Raw genomic sequence first — 20,913 nt, 5'->3', positions numbered from 1 at the left:
AATACGATAGGAAACAAAATATACATATTGGGCCATTGTTTTGGCCACATGCATGAGAGCTTAAAGGGGTACTCCGGCGTTTTCTTCATAGTCCCCGATTTGCTTAAAAACTTGCTAAACACACCACAAACATCGCTGAAATAGTAACCCGAATATTTGGCCAAAATAACTTTTTTTCACCCAAGTTATAGAATTTACAATTTTGGTCCTCATCATGTTTATCAAAGTGAAAAGCTCTACTGGCAACATTGAAAAAGTGACGTCATTGTAAGGCAGGTGTTCACTCTTTGGGCTGTAGACTTTGTTCCCAACTGATTACAAACAGTTTCATGGTGTCAAATGAATGCTTTGGAAGGTCGCTCTGGCTCCCGCGCAGCAGCACGAAACAAATGCTCGGCATAGTTCATGTTTAGACAGCCCGCTCGAACCACAATCCTGCCACATCGTGACGTCACGGCAATGAAAAGCGCAGGTATACTCGAATCTTGGGTTTGGCATCATTTTCATTTGCTGATTTCATAACAACTATTTTGAATTTCGCGATACTAAATAGTATACTGGAAAGAGTAAAAGATGCCAAATTCAAAAAATATAGTTAGGTGGGGTTGCTCAAAATATCGCCGTAGTACCCCTTTAAACACAACCCTCAAGAATGTTAAAAAAAAATTGTTTAGCATATAACTAAGCAAGCACGCCCACACTGCTCACAGCTCAAAAATGAATGACAAAAACCTCAATACGCTCAAACATGAAAAGCGGCAAAAAATAAGTACAGTATGAAGTCTACCCCGCACTATAGGACGCTATGCAGGCGAGCACATTATTTTCAAATTGGCTCGGAGAGTCCATTTGAACTATACCACAGGGAAGAGGGTTCCAATCCTCTATGGTTCGTGGTGACATTTGGGGGGTGGGGGAAAGGCGCGGGCCCAGGCTTTGTCTTCTAGATGGTACTGCACGGACACAGCACTGACTAATGACTGTAGCAGCTGGTCAGCTAGAGAAATTCACGAAGCTTACTGCCTTCAGCAAAACAGTCCCGACACAGGCATTAGTGCAGAGTCGCTAGATATTTACGATAGCGAATTGACGTTCATTCTTCATTTTGGCACGTTTCTTGGACAGTGCGGTGTGGAATGGCTTGACGAGAGCATGTTCAGTCTTGGTCTTTGTAACCGATTGTAAAAAAAACAAGTCGTTAGTCGGCGCTGTGTCTGTATATAATTTCTAATTGTCCTTCATGTCCCGTTTTATTTTCCTTGTCGCATGTACTTTATTTAACCACCTGCTTTGGTCGTATCGTCGACCTCTCGCACACGGTATTCTGCACATTCATTTCTCCCACAGGGTTGACACTTATTGCATTACACCAGAAGCATAACAGATTCACTGCACAGTTCATAAGCAAAAAAATATAACTTTGGATGTAAATCATACCCAGATGCCATAGGGCCAGAAGTTATTGTGAACAGAGACAGCAGAGGCCTCGCCTGCTGCATATGAATCCCCCTCTTTAATCGGATGACACATGCACTTTTTTCTCATAACAAGCAATACGGGCTATCCTAGTTGTCACCTTAGAATGCCAACTCAGGACAGAGTCCTATTTGCAGGACTCTGTCCAGTCCCACAAAGTAGGACAGTTCTACTTTGTCTACAATATAGGACAAAGTCCTACTTTGTAGAACTTTGTTATTTTGGTATTTCAGCGAAGAGTCAAAAATTCCTACCATAGGATGATTGAGAGAAAAAAAAAAAGAAACTTTTTCGGAACAAACTGCCAGCCATGGCATAGGTACTTGTTAACTAAATAATTGATCAACTAAAATTTACTAGCTTTGTGGGGCTGTGAATGAGTGCCACTCATTTTGTGGTGTGAACGACTGCCACCAGACGGCACTTATCTCTTGAGAGGGGTTGAGAAGGAGAAATGAAGTACCGTGTTTGTCAACACCAACCTTCCCAGTTTGACAAACTTTGCTAAAACCTCCCCGATTTTGCTGCCACTAGATGCTTTGGCAAACTTTATACTCTGTTTCGCTTTAAAGGAACAATGAAGGCAATTTTGGATATTTTTTTGGCAACTGAACTGGTTCAGTTGCCAAAAACAGGGCGGATGCAGGAATTTCCTGAGGGGGGGTCGGGTGTTGGTCAGCGTACCATATGTTTAGGAACCCCCTCTCCCTCGTTTCATGCCCTAAATTTTACACATGCAGAAATCAAGAGGGGGGTCAGGACATCCGGACTCCCCCTCTTAATCCGCCCCTGGTTCCGTGCAACGTTGCCCAAATTTCAGTTGAAACCGGTGCTAGTGTGCCGCGCAAATCAATTAAAAAGTCGCGGTAATAATCGTACCGGGATGGATTGCGGCGACGCCCCTAGAGTTGGGGGAGAAGCCAGGAGAAGCGGAGCTCATGTGACGTTGCGGCGCCTAAAAGCATGACGTCACAAGAGATGCGGCAGCAATTGGTCGGAACGAGAGACGTGCCCTCAGTCACGTTTTGGTTCGCGATTTTTATGGCACTGTTCCAATTTCCACTTGAATAACCATGAAAAGCATAAATCAGACCGAAAATGATTACTAAGCCGTAAATAAAACAGCGTAATTATGTATTTTTCTCTTTGCTACGCTGGGCGCGAAACGGGCAACGAGCAACTATGGGCAAGCGAAATAAATAAAAAAAGAACACAGCGCAGGACACGCTGGAGATGTTTGGTTTTGGTTTCAGATGTCGGCGTCATGTTTACTTTGGGAACACGGTACTCGAAGATTTCGGCAAAGTGGTAGCCATGCCACATTTGCGCGCTGTAGATGGTTGTTCAATTGGTCGACTGAAGACCAGTAATCGTTCGGGCGACGCTAGTTTTCACGTGTGGGTTACTGTTAGTGTTCTTTGACGACAAAGAGAGGACGTCAGACTCTGATGAAAAGCAAAAATGGTTCTGTTTATTTTCTCCTTCTTGGGGAGCACCCTGCGCAGGAACATTTTGCTAGAGTCGCATATATTTTTAATAAAGCCAAAAACCTCAACTGCTCGAAACCAAAAACAAAACACGAGCATGGACGCTCATGGCCAGAAATCATGTGGCTACACTCGACAGCCTTTTTTTTTTTCCCCGCTTCTCTGACGTGTGAAGCAGATGGCAAACTTGCGTGCATCGTTTGTCGTGCGATTGTTTCGCACTTATATATCCCTTCCGCTCGATGTTCTGCGCTTGAAAATCGATTGGCCGGTACCACGAATGACAGTTCCAAATTAAGGCCTGTTCATACACTTAAGACCTCTTAGAACCTTGTGCCTTGGAAGCTCTTAATAACTCTTACGAGAGGACACACTGGCGCCATCTATTGGGTAGCAGTGTAAACTTGGCAGTCAAGCATATTTTCTATTTCTCTCGAGCATTATCCTTCCTTTCTTGGCTCGAAAAACGTTTGTCAGTGCTATAAAAGAGCCTTTTCATATGTGTTACGCACATTTTACCTCGGAAATCCCGCAAAACCTTCGTTCTTGTGAAATGCAGTTCCAGGGTCACCGCATAGATGGCGCCAGCGTGTTCTTTCGTCTTAAGAAATTTTAAGAGGTTTCAACAGGTCTCGTCTCTCTCGGTCGTACTCGGTTGCAAGAGTGTGAGCGGGCCTTTAGCGTCCCCATGTCCGTCGCAAAATTGGTCCGTTGTGCGTTGCCATCACATTGTCCAGCCCACGGTACAACGCCGTATTAAGAATGACGTGTACGCATACTTCCTGCAATCTGTGTAAAACATTTTTTTTTATCTATCAACGTATTTGCAGCTTTTTGAAGGCCAGAAAAATTGGGTTTGTATTCTTTTTTATCTTTAATATTGAATATGTGCCTTAGATGACCCACGACTTTGAATATTTGTGATAGACATAGCCTGAACACCACGTGACCCTGGAAAAGAGATTGAGCGCAACTGAAACTGGCCGTTTTCGGCAAAAAGAAAATGAATTTCGAGCTGCAAATCGTGCTCTGGGTAGTTGGGCCCTAAGGGGTCATGTTTAAATAAAAACCTCGGCGAGAATGAATGACTTGTCAGTGTTTTTCAAGTCTGACCGCAGCTGACGTTACGACCCGACAGAGCTAATGAAGCAGCACCAGAAGCATGGTGTCACTGCCCTCAATGTCTTTGCGATTTTGCTTTCACCAGCTAAACCAATCGCGCACAAAAAAGAGTGAAGGACAGTGGCAAATTCACCATGCGCCATTTGTTTGGTCAGCGATAGCAAACACACAAAGGCAACGAGAGCCGCGACAATGCGACTTTGGCATCGCTCAACTGGCTCCATTTGCTCGTAGCGTTGGCCGAAGCTAGACCCTAAAGTGAAACTGAGTGGTATAGTCAATACGAGCTAGGCTCGCAAATAATGCCGTCACGCATACAATTGCGGGAAGTGAGTCAGTCAGCCCCGGTCGGCATCCGATGTCTCCGCTGTAGATGATAAACCTAGCCAGTGCAGTACCGCTGCTAGCCTGGGAACGTGCATCACGCAATGTAGCGACGCACGACTGCGCATTGGTACGATGCTTGTCCAGATCGAAACGGGCAGTGGTGGGAGATCGAACCCGGGACCTCTGGGTTCTGCGGCGCGAGCCCTGGATCGTGCCCAGCGTTGGAGAATGCAGCAAGGTACCAACCTGGCGACAATATCCCTGGTGGTGGTGATGATCTTCCTGGTGGCATCCACGTAGCCCTGCCGCCCATAGTAGAGCAGCGAGGCCCAAGTGCAGGCCGTCACTGCCCCTGCTCGGCTGCCTGCAAATACAAAGTAACATGGGCACCAAGGTGTTAAGTTGGGCCATTAGTTGGCACATGTCAATAGGGTGCTTTCAATAGGGTGCCTGCACGAAACCATGGTGCAACGCTGCTTCCGGCTCGAAACTTCGGATGGAATCAATGTCGGTGGACGTGAATTGAGGCCCATGCAAAATTTATCGGCCCTAGGCAAACAAAGTGAAGTTGGGCATTCACCAGACACAGTTGGAGTGCAGTAGACACCTCCAGGCCAGTCAGTGGTCACCGTAAACTGGCAGTGGTGGAACTTGCGCTCCCTGTACATTATTATGGACGATCCCTTGGGGCTGTAGCCGTACTGGAAACAAGCAAAAGAGTATATGGTCACCACATAAGCAGAAATAAGCATAACATAAAAAATAGATTCCATAAAAGCCTTTTTCTTTTCCCAAAAGAAAAAAAGGGTTTTTATGAGAATAAGTTGCCATAAAATACCGAGCACATAGCCATGACAATGCAAGCTTTCACCTTCTAAATTAATTGGAGTATATAAAGTATGCATACACTCAACTTGACCAAGTGGTCACTTCCAAATGTTGGCGCAATTATCCCATTACTTGGGGTTGACGTTTGCTTGCTAGTAGCAAAGATGCACAAACAACCCTAAAAAGGTTTGGTAACTACTATCCTACCCTAAAGGATCAATTACTGCCAGCCTTCAAGCAATAGGTGCCCCTGTACAATTTTAAATTACAACAATAAATTTCTTTGAGTCACTGAGGGCCATTTAGGGCAGTGTCCCACTTTTTGAACACTGTCTCCACTTAACACCTTAACCAGTAGGTATGTCCAACTTTGGTGACACCAGTTAGGCATGACCAGCTTCACTGTCAACTTTTTAAATTCAGTGAAGAACTTGATACACTCCTACAGCAAAACTTCTTTCTACTTCTGGCCTACGGCCTAATGCCACTAGGACAGTCTCGGAGATCCCAGTTTCAGGAATCACTTCAAAGGAAGACTTGCAGAAATTGCTTCCAGTGATTACCTTTAGAGGTCACTCTTGAATTTCACAGACCTTAATTTGGTTACGGTGCCTGGAGCATGACTGGTGTGTGTACCGGATTTTCAAATCTGGTGACAGGATTCGATGGTGTCATAAAAGTGTTGTGCCGTTGCCTTTCGGGATTCTGGCACGGTAGCAGAGGAGGATGCAACAGTCGCCTGTTTCGCCGCGGCTCTCATCCAAGGACGCTTCAGCGGCGACACTTTCATTCGCTCGCTTTTTTTTTTTCCAGGCACTCTGAAGCCAGACCGCCAGGACTGCGACATTCAACGCAACAAAAGGGCTCCTGCGACGTCGTTTGTTGCCACTAAGGGACCACTTTCGACGCACGGGCAGCACAGCCCTGTTTCGCAAAACACCTTTTCGCTTCCGGTAAACCGCGTTCCGCCATTTGCCCCTTTGGTTCGCACGCAGACACTCGGTCGTTGGAGCAGTTCTTGGTGTCGGTGAAATGCGCAAGTGTGGCGAGCGGCTCCGACGACGACGGAGCTCGGTAGGAACAACGGGGGACATATTTGGGCCGCATAAACCCTGGCTTTGTGCTTTTTTTTTTTATTTCGAAGTTGCCCTGGTGGAATTTGCTGCAGTTATTTTGGCCGCTGACAGACCGACTTCTTGACTGCCGGTTCATCTTGAGTCGGAATGGAGAATGGTGTTTGTAAAAGTTGAGCGCCGGCCGACGCTCCGTAACGTTCCCAACGGCTCTGGCCGGCGCAGTCAATCGCGACGCTTAGCAACTTGAGGGAGCCAGAAAAACACTGCCTCCACGCTTAAAAAGACGCAATGCCAAAGTTTGTCAACACGACGTTCAGCGAAACTTTTGGCCAGAAGTAAGTCGCGTGAAACTGCCCTGTAGGACGCCGTGCCCACTGGTCAAAGTCGCAGCCCGGGCACGGTAATTTGGCTCCGGGCAGCCAAGTCGCGGGAGAAGCAAGAAAGTGTGGGAAACCTTGTGGGTGTCGGCAGAGATGCTGGTGACTCCCGGGAGCCTGAAGTCAAATGGACGGAGGGGAAAGCCGGCGTCCTCCATGAAGGCCACCAGGAAGCCTCCCAGGCAGGCATCCACGTGGACCGGAACGCCATACTTTACTCCTAGCTGGGGGGAGAGCACGGAGGAGTCAAGGGAGCCACGTCGAGTCGAGGCTGGTTCACATGTTTCCAGTTTGGGTGCGAACGAGCACGTTGCAACCACTTGCAGCTGCATTTTTTGGTTTTAAATGTTTTAAACACTGGCGACATTCACTGGTTAGACCCGGAGCACTTCTGAGCTGCCTGTAACCAAATGGAAGGTTTTGCGGTATCTGCAAGATAAAATCAATGCACTATCCACGAGAAAGGGTCTTCCCTAACTATTTTAAACTTATTTTGAGCACACGGTGAAAGAATGACATGCAAAATATACACACATCCAAGGTGTTTGATGATGACTGGCCAATGTAGGGCGCTGGTGCATTCTCTCGTCTTAATGGCGGTCACTAGCGACTGCAATGAGGTCGACCGCATAAAAAGGCAAATGTGTGAACTAGCCTTTGCTGCTACTATGAGCAAGTTGCCACTCAAACCATGTTCGATCGAGTCTGAAAAGCTGATGGTGAGAACGCTATTTGCGAGAAATCATACTTCGGAGCGAGACAAAGTGAGCGAGCGTACCTCGCATTTGCGGGCGGTCGGTTGTTTGCTATATGTATAGGTTACATGGCGTCGGGGTGACAGAGGTGCCTTTCTGTGGCTTACTCGTGCAGCTTGGTCAATGGACCTCAAGTTTTATGACCCAAGTGCACATTTAACACCTACGAATAGCAGTCCTTTAGCTGCGCACGAAACAAGCTTTAGGTTTACCAATGATGTAAGCGCATCTCGATTTTACAATTGGAATAGGCCCGTTTGAGATGCCAAGTTTTAAAACTGGCAACGAGGACTACCACTGGTCACCAACATTGACGCTTATCCTTCGAATTAGATACCTTTTTATGCGTCGCATCATAGAGAGGGAAAGAGGATGTTAAAGGTAGGGAGATGTAGAAGTCTGCAGCATCTTTGTGGCAAGCGAGAAGCATTGATCCTCTTCCAGTCACATCAGAACTGGTTTTATCTCCTCACTCTTCCACAGGAAATGCAGATTCCCGACTGGAAGATTAGCTTATATTGCGACGGATGAGAGCGACGACTCGGTTAACGAGTCGACGAGAAACTGAAGAAACCGAACGTCTAACGTGGTAAACTTGCACCGAGAAAACAAGAGAAATAGCATCGCAAGCGTCGAAGTCTGCTTAACCGCACGGGTTGAGCGCCGAAGTGAGATTGACCTCGGACCGCCATGCGGAGCACCTTTTGTACTTGCGTGGGTTCTTGGAACGCTCGGTGCGTAAAAATTCAACCTCTGCTTAAGAGCCAAACGTGATAACCATTCGGCCATGCACTCGTTCGCTCGCTCGGCGATGCACGTGGCTTTATACTACAAAACAAATTTTTCTGAAATCCTTTCATCCCTACACAACTCAAGTTTCCAGACTCTCCCGCACGAGAAGGGTTCCGATAGTTTGACTCGTAAACTATAGTCAGTGACAGGTTAAAAACCCAGTAAATGCCCCACCTCGAGCACGCACTCGTTGCTGCTGCTGAGCTTAGGCTGCGCGTGCTCCGATGTGTTCTCTAAGCCAGAAAGCTCGTGCTCGGTGGTCCATCTACCAGGCTCTTAAGCTGTCTCCCACTAGACATTTAGCAATGTTGGGAAGTACTTTAAGTGCACTGTACTTTAAGTATCGAGCCAAAAATTACCTAAAACTGCACTCTTTTGAAAATGGCGATGGCTGTTGTTCTTTTGAGTCTATGAGGCCTCTAATTTCGTGGATGAATATTTGAGCTATAAATCAATTTATAATGTCTGCAGGCTGAATGTGCTTTGAAGCTGACTCTCAAACATTGTTTTCACAAAACCCAATTTTCGGACTTGTTGAAAATTTGCACGAGGGATATCTCAGCATCTAGAGCAGACAGAAATATAACCTTTTCTGAAATGTAGCTAAATCTGTGAAGCATACAATGTTGAGAGCAAGTTTTTTAATATATAAGTCTAGAAAGTTTTCTATTGGATCTTTTGTTTTATTACTTGTTAGCCACGCGTGGAGCACTGAACTTAAATGCGTGGTAAAATCACTAATAATGGGTTTATCTTAAAAGTATTTCCAACATTGTATTCTCTACACTTCGTAGTACGTATCTAGCCATTTGTTAAAATGGATATATTTTGTTGAGCATTTTTTCCCCTATCGTTCCTCCAAACAAATGCAGGGAAGTTTTAATTATCTTGAGGACAATCCTACAGACTAAGAAAATGACCAGATATATGAAATCAGCACGAAAAGGTGAACAAGCTTGTGTAGTTTCATTGGGTTTGGTCATAAAATAAGAAAAAAGCTCCAAGACCAGTATTCCTCTTTAAGTATAAAGTAGGTTAAGAAAACTTGTGCTTACTTGAATTGTATTCTTGGAGTATGTACGTGTATATTTTACGGTACTTTCCGAGGGAACTAAATCTCCGGACTTCAAAATGCATTCCCCAAATTATCTGTTGTTAAATTTGTGCATTGTCAACTCTTCAACCTATACAAAAAAAAGAAATGGTGTATCATTGTGTGAAAACGTGTTATCGCCTTTTGAGACGTTGTCTTGTCATTTCTGCAAATGAAGTAACGGTGGCTATAAGAATAAAAACAAATAAGTGCCTTATAAGTTGATTGTTTAAAGAGATTATCAGCGAGAGTAAAACAACTACTCTGTGACCACTTGACTTTTATCCAATATTCACCGCCATTTCTGAAAATAACTGATGTGCCACTGGTTACCCCCAGGGCAAAGCATACCAGTTTGGAAAAAAGAAATAGGGGCACGATCATATGGCGTGACGCGTTTAGACAGCGACAGCAGTTTTGTTTATTTTTGTTTATACTCATGCCATCACGAAAGCGGGGTATGCGCCACTAACAGCTGCCACTAATTATTTTTGTTTATGCTCACGCCGTCACCCTATTTTTCCACCAAATTTGGCGGGGAAACGGTAGATTGGTGCCTAGGTCACGTGTTATCAATTTTTCCGCTAGCGGGGAAACTGAAATAGTGCATAGGTCACATGACGTAAATTTTTCCGCTATATTTAGTGAAAAAAACTGTATTTGTTTGTACAGCTCGTGACGTCAGGCCCCGACATCAATTTTCCGGCCAAATTTAGCGGAAAAACTGAATTGATGCATAGGTCATGTGATGTCGATTTTTTGTTACATTTAGCAGGGAAACTGAATTCGTTTAGGCTCACGCCATCGCGAAACCGGGGGTTCCCATAACAGCTGCCGCTGTAAAACACCGTACGCTATAGACCACTTACAACGTAACCACTCATAGAGCAGGACCGGGTATAACGCGGCTTTTTTAAACCACCAGTTCGCCTCCCATAGAACTCCATGTAATTACATACCGCTTAAAAAGCAGGCGCGCGAAGGGAAATACCGGTTATAGTGCGGTTTCTGGAACAGCCCGCCGCAGCAAGCACGCTTCCCTGTGCGACACTAGATAACGGCGCGAGCAGCAAGCGGCACTCGCGGGGCAAGGAGGTTGCTCGAAGAAGCGGGGAGAAGCGAAGAAAGAGGCTTCAGTTGCCATAGCGACGGAGGGACGAACGCACGTGTCGTTCACGTGCGTGCGTCCCTTCGCTGCGTTGGAAAGGTTGGAAACAACCGCAACGACAGACCAATCGCAGGTTGAGGATAAGTGTTCGCGTGCATTGCATGCCGGTCGCGGGTCGGCTGCTTCTATCCACAAACATGGCGTCGGTTGTGATCGTCGACGTAGATGGCGTTACAGTGGGCTGTAACGGCGTGGTGGAAGCTCATCGAACCGCGTAAAAGCACTATCCTTGACTGTGAATATTTGTTGTGTGTCGCTATGATAACCCAGCACGTACTAGAAGGGAAGATCCACCTATTCATGCGGCGATGTCGTGGCGGCACTCTCAAGACGGCAGAAACGCCCGTGTCGTCGTGTTTGTTTACTTCGACTACAGTGGTGCTTTCTAGGCATTTGTGTTTTCGAACATCGCCCGGATTTCTTATTTGGAGCATTTCATGCCTGTGCTCAAGTTGAAGGTATTACTGGCGTGTACCGTATAAAGGATGCGAATTTTCATGTGTTTTCATCGGAGAAAAGTGATTAGGGTTAGCAATCCTGAACGTTTGCAACGTCCGTTTGCAACCCGCGACGCCGTTAAAAGGTTGCGCCAGGCAAAAGTCACTCATTTCTTTCAAAATGTGTGACACACTTGATAGAGAAGTGTACTAGTCTGGTAAAATAAAGACTTCCTCAAACTAAGCTTTATTTTTCATCTAACATAAAATAAATTCTTTTACAAAGGTAAGTTGTCTCATGGCATGTATGTTGGCCTGAAAAATTGATGTTTTGGTTATAACGCGGTACCGCTTATAGTGCGGATTTTCGCGACTCCCGGACATACGTTATATGCGGTCCACACTGTATAGGGGAGTGAAAGGGCATCCTGAAAGATTGTTTTAAAAAGTTCTTGCACTTTACTTTGAAAATACATTGTATTTATAGTACTTTACTTCAACTACATTGTGCCGGGCGTACTTACTACTTTACTTCAAGCCCGTAACCTTTCATTTACTTTGTTCTTCACTTTAGAGTACTTTTTAGGTGTACTTTACCCAGCACTGGAATTCAGGGACTCACCTCGGAGATCTGTTCTATGGGGTCAATGGCTCCATGGGGAAACTGGGGGCAAGATCCAACCAGCTGAAAGAGCAGGGTTGTTCTTATCACTCCTACTAGAGCACAGGACTGACAAAATCGCAAGACTGGAAGGTGAGCCTATCATTTTTTTAAAATTAAGGTTCTCACCATGATCGTGTTATTGGTAATGGCAGCCTCCATTTTCTTCACGTCCACAGTCATCGTTTTGGGATCCACCGGGATGGGAATGACCTTGATCCGGAGATATTGGCCGGCCTACAAAAGATATTAGTATGTGGTTACTACGCCGAGCTGGGAGTAAAACAATTCATTTTCTATGACAAGTAGAAATTTCAAAGGTGCAAGATAAACATGATAGAAGCACTGGGTCAGCACGCCCTCAAGAGGAAACCCCAAAGTTCTCTTGACTAACAAAATTATCTTGCGCACACGTCGAAAACAACATTTCGTGCAAAAAAATGTCGAGGCTGCTCATAACTGTGCTATATGATCTAACAAGTGCACAATGAGCATTTCTTAGAGTGGAGAAAAATAAAAAAAACTTAAAATAATAAAAATGGGCATCACAACAATCTGAATTTCAACCTTGGACAAATGGTTCAAGCTGTGGCGTACCAACTTGTTTTCGAGTGGGGGGGGGGCAAACCAGACCACCCCCCCCCGCCTTCAAGGGCCGGGGGGCAGCGCCCATGGTATCCCTTGGGCGCCACCGACCAGTGTTTGCCCTGCCCAATGGCAGCTGTTTTGGGGGGGGGGGGGGGGAAACACATGCCTTGCCCCCCCCCCCCCACTCTGAGAACTGGGGTGCCAAGTGCCCCTCTTGAAACCCCCGGTTGGTATGCTCATGGGTTCAAGATTGCAACAAAAGATAAATTTGTGTGCTGCTTTTATAAATAAAATTATAAAATATTAAAAACAAAAAATGTATAGCAGAGATGAGCAAATTTTCACAACTCGAAAAAAATGACAAACGGCGAACAGAAAGTCAAGGTGCAAATGAGCTTGCATATATTAGACGTAGCACGATGCCGAGACTGCAGGAAGCAAAAACGACACACACACTCTGTAAAGGCCCGTCCAAACAGAATACTTCAAAAATCTTGAGGCAATAGATTCCAACATAAATCATGCGGCGCTCCACTTCCGTCCTTTTTTTTTTTCTTTCTGCTGGGGAGAAAGTTTCTTTTGTCAAATCTTGTCCATGTCCTCCACGGGAACCTGGAGCATGCTCGTCACGTGGGTCCGGACACCCACTCACAAGCTCTGTTGGCTCTTGGTCAGTCGCTCAAGGCCTCTGTTGCATTTCAGGTCTCGAAAACGGGAAGGGATGTGTTCGAAATCTTACCCAAATAAATCCAAGCTGCTCTGGCAGGTCGTGTCATGTGATAACACAGATAGAGCGACGCTGGACGCAGGTAGGTTTTTCGAACGCAAACATACAAAATTCTTACCCTGGAGTAAGATTGAGTAAATTTTGGAACATGGCCAAGGTTACAAGGGCCAAGCTAATGACAGACAGCATTGGCAGGTGGCATGTGACGTCAAGTCTGATGAGTACCAAGGTCACCAAAAAGCACGGGGGGAAGCGAGAAGGAAAATTGTGATGTTCGCTTGGTGGTGCCGAACAGGACACATCGGACTGCCGAACATTTCAACTTTCACATTTTTTAGTGGAGTTGTGTCGTCTCACAATTTCTGCAGTGTCCTGTTCGGACAGGCCTTGACACAGCTGAAAATTTATTTCACTTGAAACTTCTTTAAACAGAAAAGGCCACAAAGCAACAGATCTTCACTGTTCTGTCCCTTTGAGGCATTTCCTATTTAAGCACTTTTCATGTGAAATAAATTCTCAGCAGTGAAAGAAACTGTGTGTGTGTGTTTTTGCTTCCTGCAGTCTCAGGGTTGTCACAAACAGCAATTGATGTTCAATCCAATTTGCAGCACACTTTTACTGGTAGAGGTATACGAGTTTTTAGTTTATTAGAAAATTTTAAATAATGTCCTCAGAATTCACCGGTTCATTGTGTCATGCATCAGCACTTCTCATCAGTGCTCTGGCGTCAAGCTTCAGTTTGAACCAACGTTACTAGAACCACTCAGTTGGGAAACTGCCATAGAGACTGCTCTGCAAAAGTGGCCCAAATCTGTCCACCTGAACCGAGCTAATGGCAAACTCAATGCCGCCATTTCTCCTGCAGCGGCCACTCGACGAACTGCACGTTACTTCTATTTTGGCTTTAATCGGCCATTTTGGCGCCGAAACAGATACAGTGGAAGAGGTTACAGGGGTGCCAACCCTGTCTTTCCAGCGGACGCGCCGCGAATTTCTACCGAAGTTAAAATGCACCTAGGTCGGGACGTGCTACCTGAAAGGACCGCTGAGGCATGGTTGTATAAAAACAATATTAATTGTTCTGCAAAACCTTGCAAACTAAAGATTATAAAAACATCATGCGCCCTTCATTTTGTACTAAACTCCAATAAATTTCATACAAAAAGAGTCTTTTCCGTTTGTTTTTACGCAAAAACATGCTTTTTAAAAGCTCAAGGTGACCACAGTACAGACAAATGATAAAGAGTGGCGCTGTTGTTGTATTTAGCTTGGTCTCGGTGGACGCCAGCGGCCCAGGTTTCGACGGCAAGTTTCCCAACTGAGTGTTCTAGTAACGTTGGTTTGCACCGACGCATGCATCAGGCTTCACTGCCCTGCTTTGGCATGTTAGGAGAGGCGGTTGACATGTCAAAGCATGTTGGCAAAGTAAAGCAACAAATGGTAAAATAAAATACTGGTCCTGCGAGATTAGAATCCAACTCTTCCGCATGGGGGCCGAGTGCGCTGTTAACTCTTCCAGGCACACAGCAATACAAATGAAGCTCAAAATGCTTTTCCAAGGACCTAACTTTGCGTCGCAAAGTGCCCCTTCACACACTGACAATGACAACCACTGGAGCCAGAAATCTGATTAGAACTACCAACTGCGGAAGCAAAGAAAACCAGATTTTCTGATTAATACCTTATCAAAGCCAGCATGTGCAGTGACTGGAACGATCCTGAAACAAAGAAAAGTGTATATAATGAAGTATCAAATCAACACGCCATTTTTTTAAAGCAAAGTTGCATACATGAAACGTTTTAAACTGAAAATACAAAAAAAAAAAAAAGACACCTAAAAGCATCGGCAACTTCTCCGATGCTTTCTCGCCCTCTGGTTCTTCTTTACCCCGGGTCTGGCAGACAAGGACCTTTTCTTAACTTGCCAGCGCAGTGGGAATTTTCGGATGGGTACATTGTAGTAGTTCTTTTAGAGTGTTTTAATAAATACTCTTGAACTCTGCCCTTACACTGGTACGTGTGTCTTCCCTTTCACTATATTCGAGAGATTGAGTCGGCGTAGTCAATCATTGGCACCGACAGATAATTTATCAAACCGACAAGTGGTAATGTGGCCCTTAACGTCATCTTCATTGCTGCGGAGATGTGGGACCATGCTACTAGGTTGGTTTGACGTCTCCTTTGAGATCACCGCCGCTGTTGGGTACTCTATCGGTACCTCTGTTAGTAGCCAACATATCCCACATAAGGATTTGTATTAGCTACTAACAGATGTACCGATAGAGTAACCAGAGGGTTATCACAACAGCAGTGGCAATCTAAAAGGAGATGTCAAACCTAGTAGCCCGGTCCCCATATCTCCGCGGCAATATACACGACGTTTACGGCTACATTACCGCGGGTCTGTTTGATAGATACCTTCGTCGGTGCCTCTCTCTCGAATTTAACGGAAGAGGAGACACACTTACCAGAGAAAGGACATACATAGTCCAAGAGGATTTATTAAAACCCACTCAAAATTAACTACTACGTCCCCATCCAAAATGCATCCCCGCGCCGGAAAGGTAAGAAAAGGTCCTTACCTGCCAGACATGGTCTTCTGCAGAGCCAAGATCGGGGAAGCATTGGAGAAGTCGCCGATACACATCCTATCTCTTTCGCGGTCACCAAACAAGTCTCCTTCCCAAAAGCAGGAAAAGAGGCAAAACCTCCTCGCCTGTCAGCAGTGATCCGCATCCGAGCAGGGCAATGGAAGAAGGTCCCCCCGCGAGACAGTGAAAGGAGGGCCCTCTAAGACAGGGTACCCTCCACTTCACAAACAGGTCGGAGCTCACGGCAAAGAAGGCCGAGCATTCCGACCCGCGGCCGTTATCACAGCCGTCGGGTAAGAGAGATCACAGGAATCGCCATAGGTTAGACATAGTAACCTCTAGAAATTGTGTTGACCACAGTTCTGGCAGAATGTTTCACAAGCCCCAAGTCCTACATCAAAATTAATGCTCTCAAGCTAATAATTTATTGGAATAAAAAAAAAAAACCTTTACGGGGCATCACATTTTCCAATCAACCTGCACTCGCCTCTCAATCTCTCCAGCTAAGGCTATGTTTTGCAGCCACAAGTTTAGATAATGGGTCATTGCACATCCAAAGCTATGTCAAAGTTGTATAGCGAGAAAGGTTAGACTGTTATGAAATGGCAGGTTGGCACCTGGCATCCGGAAAATCAACAAGACTGGTTTGGAGTATTTCCACTCTAGATTAACTTGGGCTGTTATGCAAATACTTGTTTGCCTACCAGTCTTGGAACAATTTTGGAACAATCTTGCTACATTGTGACCATGCACTTCACCTAGGCTTCCATGCAATTCTCATAGCCAAACTTGTAGAAAAAAACAACAAAAAAACACTTTACTTACATTTCTGGATAGACGATACCCTTTGCAGAGAAAGCATAATCTCTATAAGACTTGCAAGCCAGCAATAGGCTCTCAGTGCCTCCAGATGCCACCTGCAAAGAAGATCAGGTTGATTGAACAAGTGCTGCCGAAAAAAGCAAATTCCCCAAGGTTGTCCCAAGCTTCACAAACAAAACTTGCATAAAATAGATATCAAAGTTCTAAAAACTGTGCCTTTATGGTAGTAGTTTGTTGCAGATTAACTACCACTTACAGACAGTAAGCGGTACTACAAAAAATTCTATGGCAAATTGCTGGGCAATCGTGTTGCATACGTGAAACGTCCTAGCATCATGTGACATCAATTTCCCCGCTAAATTTAGCGGGGAAACTGAATTGGTGCGTAGGACTGACGTCCCATAATGGAACACTGTGCGCATTGCATTATGGGATGTCACAGGTCACAAGTTCACAAAATGCGGCTTTAAGAAATCTGGAGCAACTGACCAAAATATGTTTCACACACACAAAAAAAAAAAAAAACTGAAAAAACAGCTTTTCAGTTTTGTGAATATATAACGATGTGGTAACAAACACATAACATATCACTCCCAATCGCTAAATTTGTGCCTGTGAAATATTCTCAAAGCCCACACTCCTCAAAATTTGCTAAATATTGAGCTCAAGAAGATAAATTCGTTTACAGTATTTGGAAAAAGTAAGAAACACACATACACTGATTTTCGCCACATTATCCAAATAAATAAAACAGAAACTCATTTCGGAACCAACGTCTCTATATGGTATTCACAAGAGAGAAATCTTTGAGAATTCTCCCTGCAGAGTGCATCAAATGACAAAAATGTCACACTTTTGCGATGCGGTGACATCAACTCCGCGGTGAAGGGTGGAAGGCAGAGGGAAAATGCCAGGGCGGTACAAATAATCCCAGTTTGGCGAAGGATCATTTTGATTTTAACAATATTTTAAAAGCTTCAACGCCCAAGCGTAGAAACCACTCAATTTGTCCGCGGTGGTGTCAAAAGTAGAAACCACTGAATTCGAGCGCTAACGCCGACGTTTTTCCCACCAGCACCTAGTCCATGTGAACGACCAAGTCGAGGAAGGAGTTGCGCTCGGCAATGATGTCGCACACCTCCCTCTGTGGACTTCTGCCCCGTGTACAGACTCCCTTAAGCCGAATCCTGCTGGAAGAGGCTCACCGAACCGCAGCTCTCGGGTCCCCCGTGGAAGAGGTTGCAACACCAGCGTATGAGCTCTGCCTCCATCTTGCGGACGCCCAGGAAGACATCCGAGTGGAGCGGGTTGGAACGCAGGTGTGCCTGGAACACCTGCGTCATCATCGTCTCCAGCCGCTCGTCGTTCTCCGAGTAGATGGCTCCGGACACGCAGCCTTTCTTCCACTCCAACTTGCACATGGAGTCGTTGCGTGCCATCTCCGTCAGGATCTCTTCCTGCAAGTGGAAATGGCTTGTCATTGGCACTTCCAGCCCCGAGGAAGGCCATTCTTCCATAATGAACCTTTACGACTGTTCGCGGTCATAGCGGAAGATTAATCTTTCGGTCGTCATTTTACTAAAGGTCAGTCCTCCGTCTGCACCGGATAGTTAATCCAATAAAAGTTTCAACGGATCGTTACGACTGCTAACAATCTCTTTTGACAGTTAACATTAGTAATGGCCCGTAACAGCCCGTTACAACAACCAACAGTAATAGACTGCTCCATTGCATCTTAAAATATTGTACGAGAGTGTTACAAAATATGGCGAAAGTTCAGTTATTACGGATATAGTATGGGCTTTGTGATTGCCTCTTAGATTCACAACACAGATAATTAGTTTGGTTTTGGGAGGTGGCGCAATGTTGGCCAAGCTAACCTATGCTTCATTCACCTCTAAGCTTTCGGGGCAACAAGAACAGAAAGCCTCGCATGCCTACCAACATACTCCCACGTTTGAACATACCATAGAATACTGCACATCCCCCCATACCACACTAAGCGCCTGTACCCAAATTTGTAAGATGTGAGAAAATATGTGCAGTACATTGATATGTAAAATTGATGATCGGAGAAGCCCCCAACCCCCATTTTTTTGCAATTATCTCAAAATTTTGAGTAGGCGCTTGCCCGGTATTTTAAGGTACTTTGAGGGGGGACACTACCCAAAAAAGTGAAAGTTTAAACCATTTGTCTGATTTAAATTCTATTTACAGGGCTTGTTTCTGTTGATGTTGAGAACATTTCTGCCAAGCTTTGTTAACCTGGGTGAAGTACAAAAAAAATTAAAAATGTTTAAAGATGAAAGTGGGCGTGTCTGCGTAGGAAAACTATAGTTCTGAAATTACTTAAGAATTTGTCGTTTTCATGTGTTATCTTGCTTTAGGACAGTTCAGAGCAGATAACTATGGAGCTATATTATGCCATCTTTCATGACAAAAAACGACATAAACACAAATACTGTTTTTTGGATTTCCATCCTTTGTCCAAAATTTTAGTTCTTGAGCATGAAAAATGATAAAAATAAAAACAAGCTCATAGTAATCTTCCCCTTAAAATTTCACCCCAGAAAAACTCATAAAAATGAATCTAAGTTATGTAATAACAAAGCGATAGTTTTCCTAAAGTGAAATTTATGCCAATAAGTGGAATGGAAAAAATGTGTTCGAAGTGTTCCAACCTCTACCTTTCCTTCAGCAACGGTGGACCGAAAATAATTTATAAAAAATTAACTATACGCTGTAAACTAATGAAACGTTCTGGGAATACTCTATTTGTTGGTGGATGTAAATATAATATTTTTCAAAATCAACCTTTTCTTGCAGAAAGATTTTTCTGGGTAGTGTCCCCCATTAAATTTCTGCTTCAGCTTAACTCCTTTTTTGCTGTAAGCCTAAGTCTCGTGTAAAGGTTTACCTTCTAGACACCAGTGAGACTTTGTTAACATGTCCTTCAGTTTCCTAATCTGGATTTCTTTACTTTCATAGTGTCATCTTCATTTCCTAAAGTGCTATTCTTCACTTTCACAATCTTGTTATCTTCATTTATATAAAGTGCTATTCTTCACTTTCACAATCTGCAGTTCCTTACTTTCACAATCTGCTGTCTTCACTTTCATCATGTACTGTTCTCCACTTTCGCATTGTATTGTTCTTCAATTCCATAATGTTGTTTACCCTCATAACCGGTCGATTTTTTTATAATGCGCCGTTATTCACTTTCATATTGTTTTAGAGTGCAGCTCTTAGGGGCCCGTTTCCGGCTTGAGCGGCGTTGCCGTAACCGCGCGGTGCATTATGGGAAATGTCCCATAATGCACCGCACGAGCCCCCCCCCCCCCCCCCCCCAGGTCACGTGACTCCCCGGAGATCACGTGACCCCCCCCCCCTCTTGAGGTCACGTGACCCCACCCTTCCCCGAGGTCAATTGACCCCCCCGAAGTCATGGGACTCCATTCAGGTCATGTGACCACCTCCGCCGAGGTCACGTGACCCCCCTCCGCCGAGGTCACGTGACCCCCTCCGCCGAGATCACGTGACCCCCTCCGCCGAGGTCACGTGACCTCCTCCGCCGAGGTCACGTGACTCCCTCCCCCGAGGTCACGTGACCCCCCCCCCCCCCCCCCCCCGATGATGTCACCAGTGACGTCACTGATGACATTACCGGCATTCGCATCGTCGTCACGTGACCCCCAAGGTCATGTGCCCCCCCCCTAGGTCACTTGACCCACCCCCCAGCACCCTTCCCTCCTCCTCCTCAAGAGCTGCGCTCTAATTGGGCATTACAGGGAGTTGTAAACGGCTTTCACATTTTTTCACTGTCATAATGTTTTGCTCTTCACTTTCATATTGTGTTATACTCTTATTTTCCCACACGCTTGTCCTTGTTACATACCCATACATCTGCATCTCTACAGTCGGGCATGAAGCGATAAAAAACACTATACAAAAAACATTTTGAACAACAAGTATACTTGCTGAAACAACCCATTGTTGTTTCAAATGAATGACTCCAACTATAACACAAAAGCAGGAAACTGCAACAGGAAAAAGAAAGAGAAACATCGCCTCCTCCTTTTCCACTCACAAACTCCACGACCGTGACGGCCATGCAAGCTTGTATACGAAGAGTGAAGGGTCATTTGTGCGCATCAGCTATGCAAGCTTCGCATTTCGGCTTAGAAAACATTTCTGTCTTGCCTTTGAGGAGGCTGTAATGATTGGTTCATCTCCTACGTGAGATGGGAATGGGGAATGCCTCAGACCCTGCTGTTAGCGAAGTCAATGCCCAGCGACACAAGCCGAGCGTGCATGCTTTGCCCGGAATTATAAAGTGGTGCAAGCACAAGTATGAGACATGAAAGAGACAAATTTTATCTCAGCTTACAAGTCTGTTGCACCATACCTTCATTCACTATGACACAAGCATTGAATGCAGCTAACCCAAAGAGAACTAAAAAAATAGACCCCGCTCTAAAAAAGAAACATTATACATATGAGATACCTTCAGATATGCCATACAGGTGCAACGAGTGACTCACAGGGACAAGGCGTCGTCAAAAGCAAGATTAGCAAGGTGATTGCAA

General features: G+C 45.1%; 1 protein-coding gene across 1 annotated transcript in view; it reads right to left on the bottom strand.

Annotated features, from left to right (window-relative positions):
* The window catches only part of LOC8029065 (sphingosine-1-phosphate lyase), a 32,542-nt gene that overhangs the window by 5,986 nt on the left and 5,643 nt on the right, over window positions 1-20,913 (bottom strand). Inside the window, exons 4-11 of the mRNA XM_029994116.4 lie at window positions 17,533-17,784; window positions 16,331-16,422; window positions 14,596-14,632; window positions 11,729-11,836; window positions 11,561-11,623; window positions 6,771-6,917; window positions 4,993-5,113; window positions 4,659-4,776 (exon numbers count right to left, since the gene is read on the bottom strand). Coding sequence (XP_029849976.2) covers window positions 4,659-4,776; window positions 4,993-5,113; window positions 6,771-6,917; window positions 11,561-11,623; window positions 11,729-11,836; window positions 14,596-14,632; window positions 16,331-16,422; window positions 17,533-17,784 — 938 coding nt within the window. The remainder of the gene's footprint in view (window positions 1-4,658; window positions 4,777-4,992; window positions 5,114-6,770; window positions 6,918-11,560; window positions 11,624-11,728; window positions 11,837-14,595; window positions 14,633-16,330; window positions 16,423-17,532; window positions 17,785-20,913) is intronic.

Source organism: Ixodes scapularis, unplaced genomic scaffold (genome assembly GCF_016920785.2).
Source record: "Ixodes scapularis isolate PalLabHiFi unplaced genomic scaffold, ASM1692078v2 PGA_scaffold3__209_contigs__length_174095766, whole genome shotgun sequence".
In the NCBI taxonomy this organism is placed as follows: domain Eukaryota; kingdom Metazoa; phylum Arthropoda; class Arachnida; order Ixodida; family Ixodidae; genus Ixodes; species Ixodes scapularis.
Note: the sequence above shows the minus strand (reverse complement) of the source record. Positions and strands in the feature narration are given on the sequence as shown.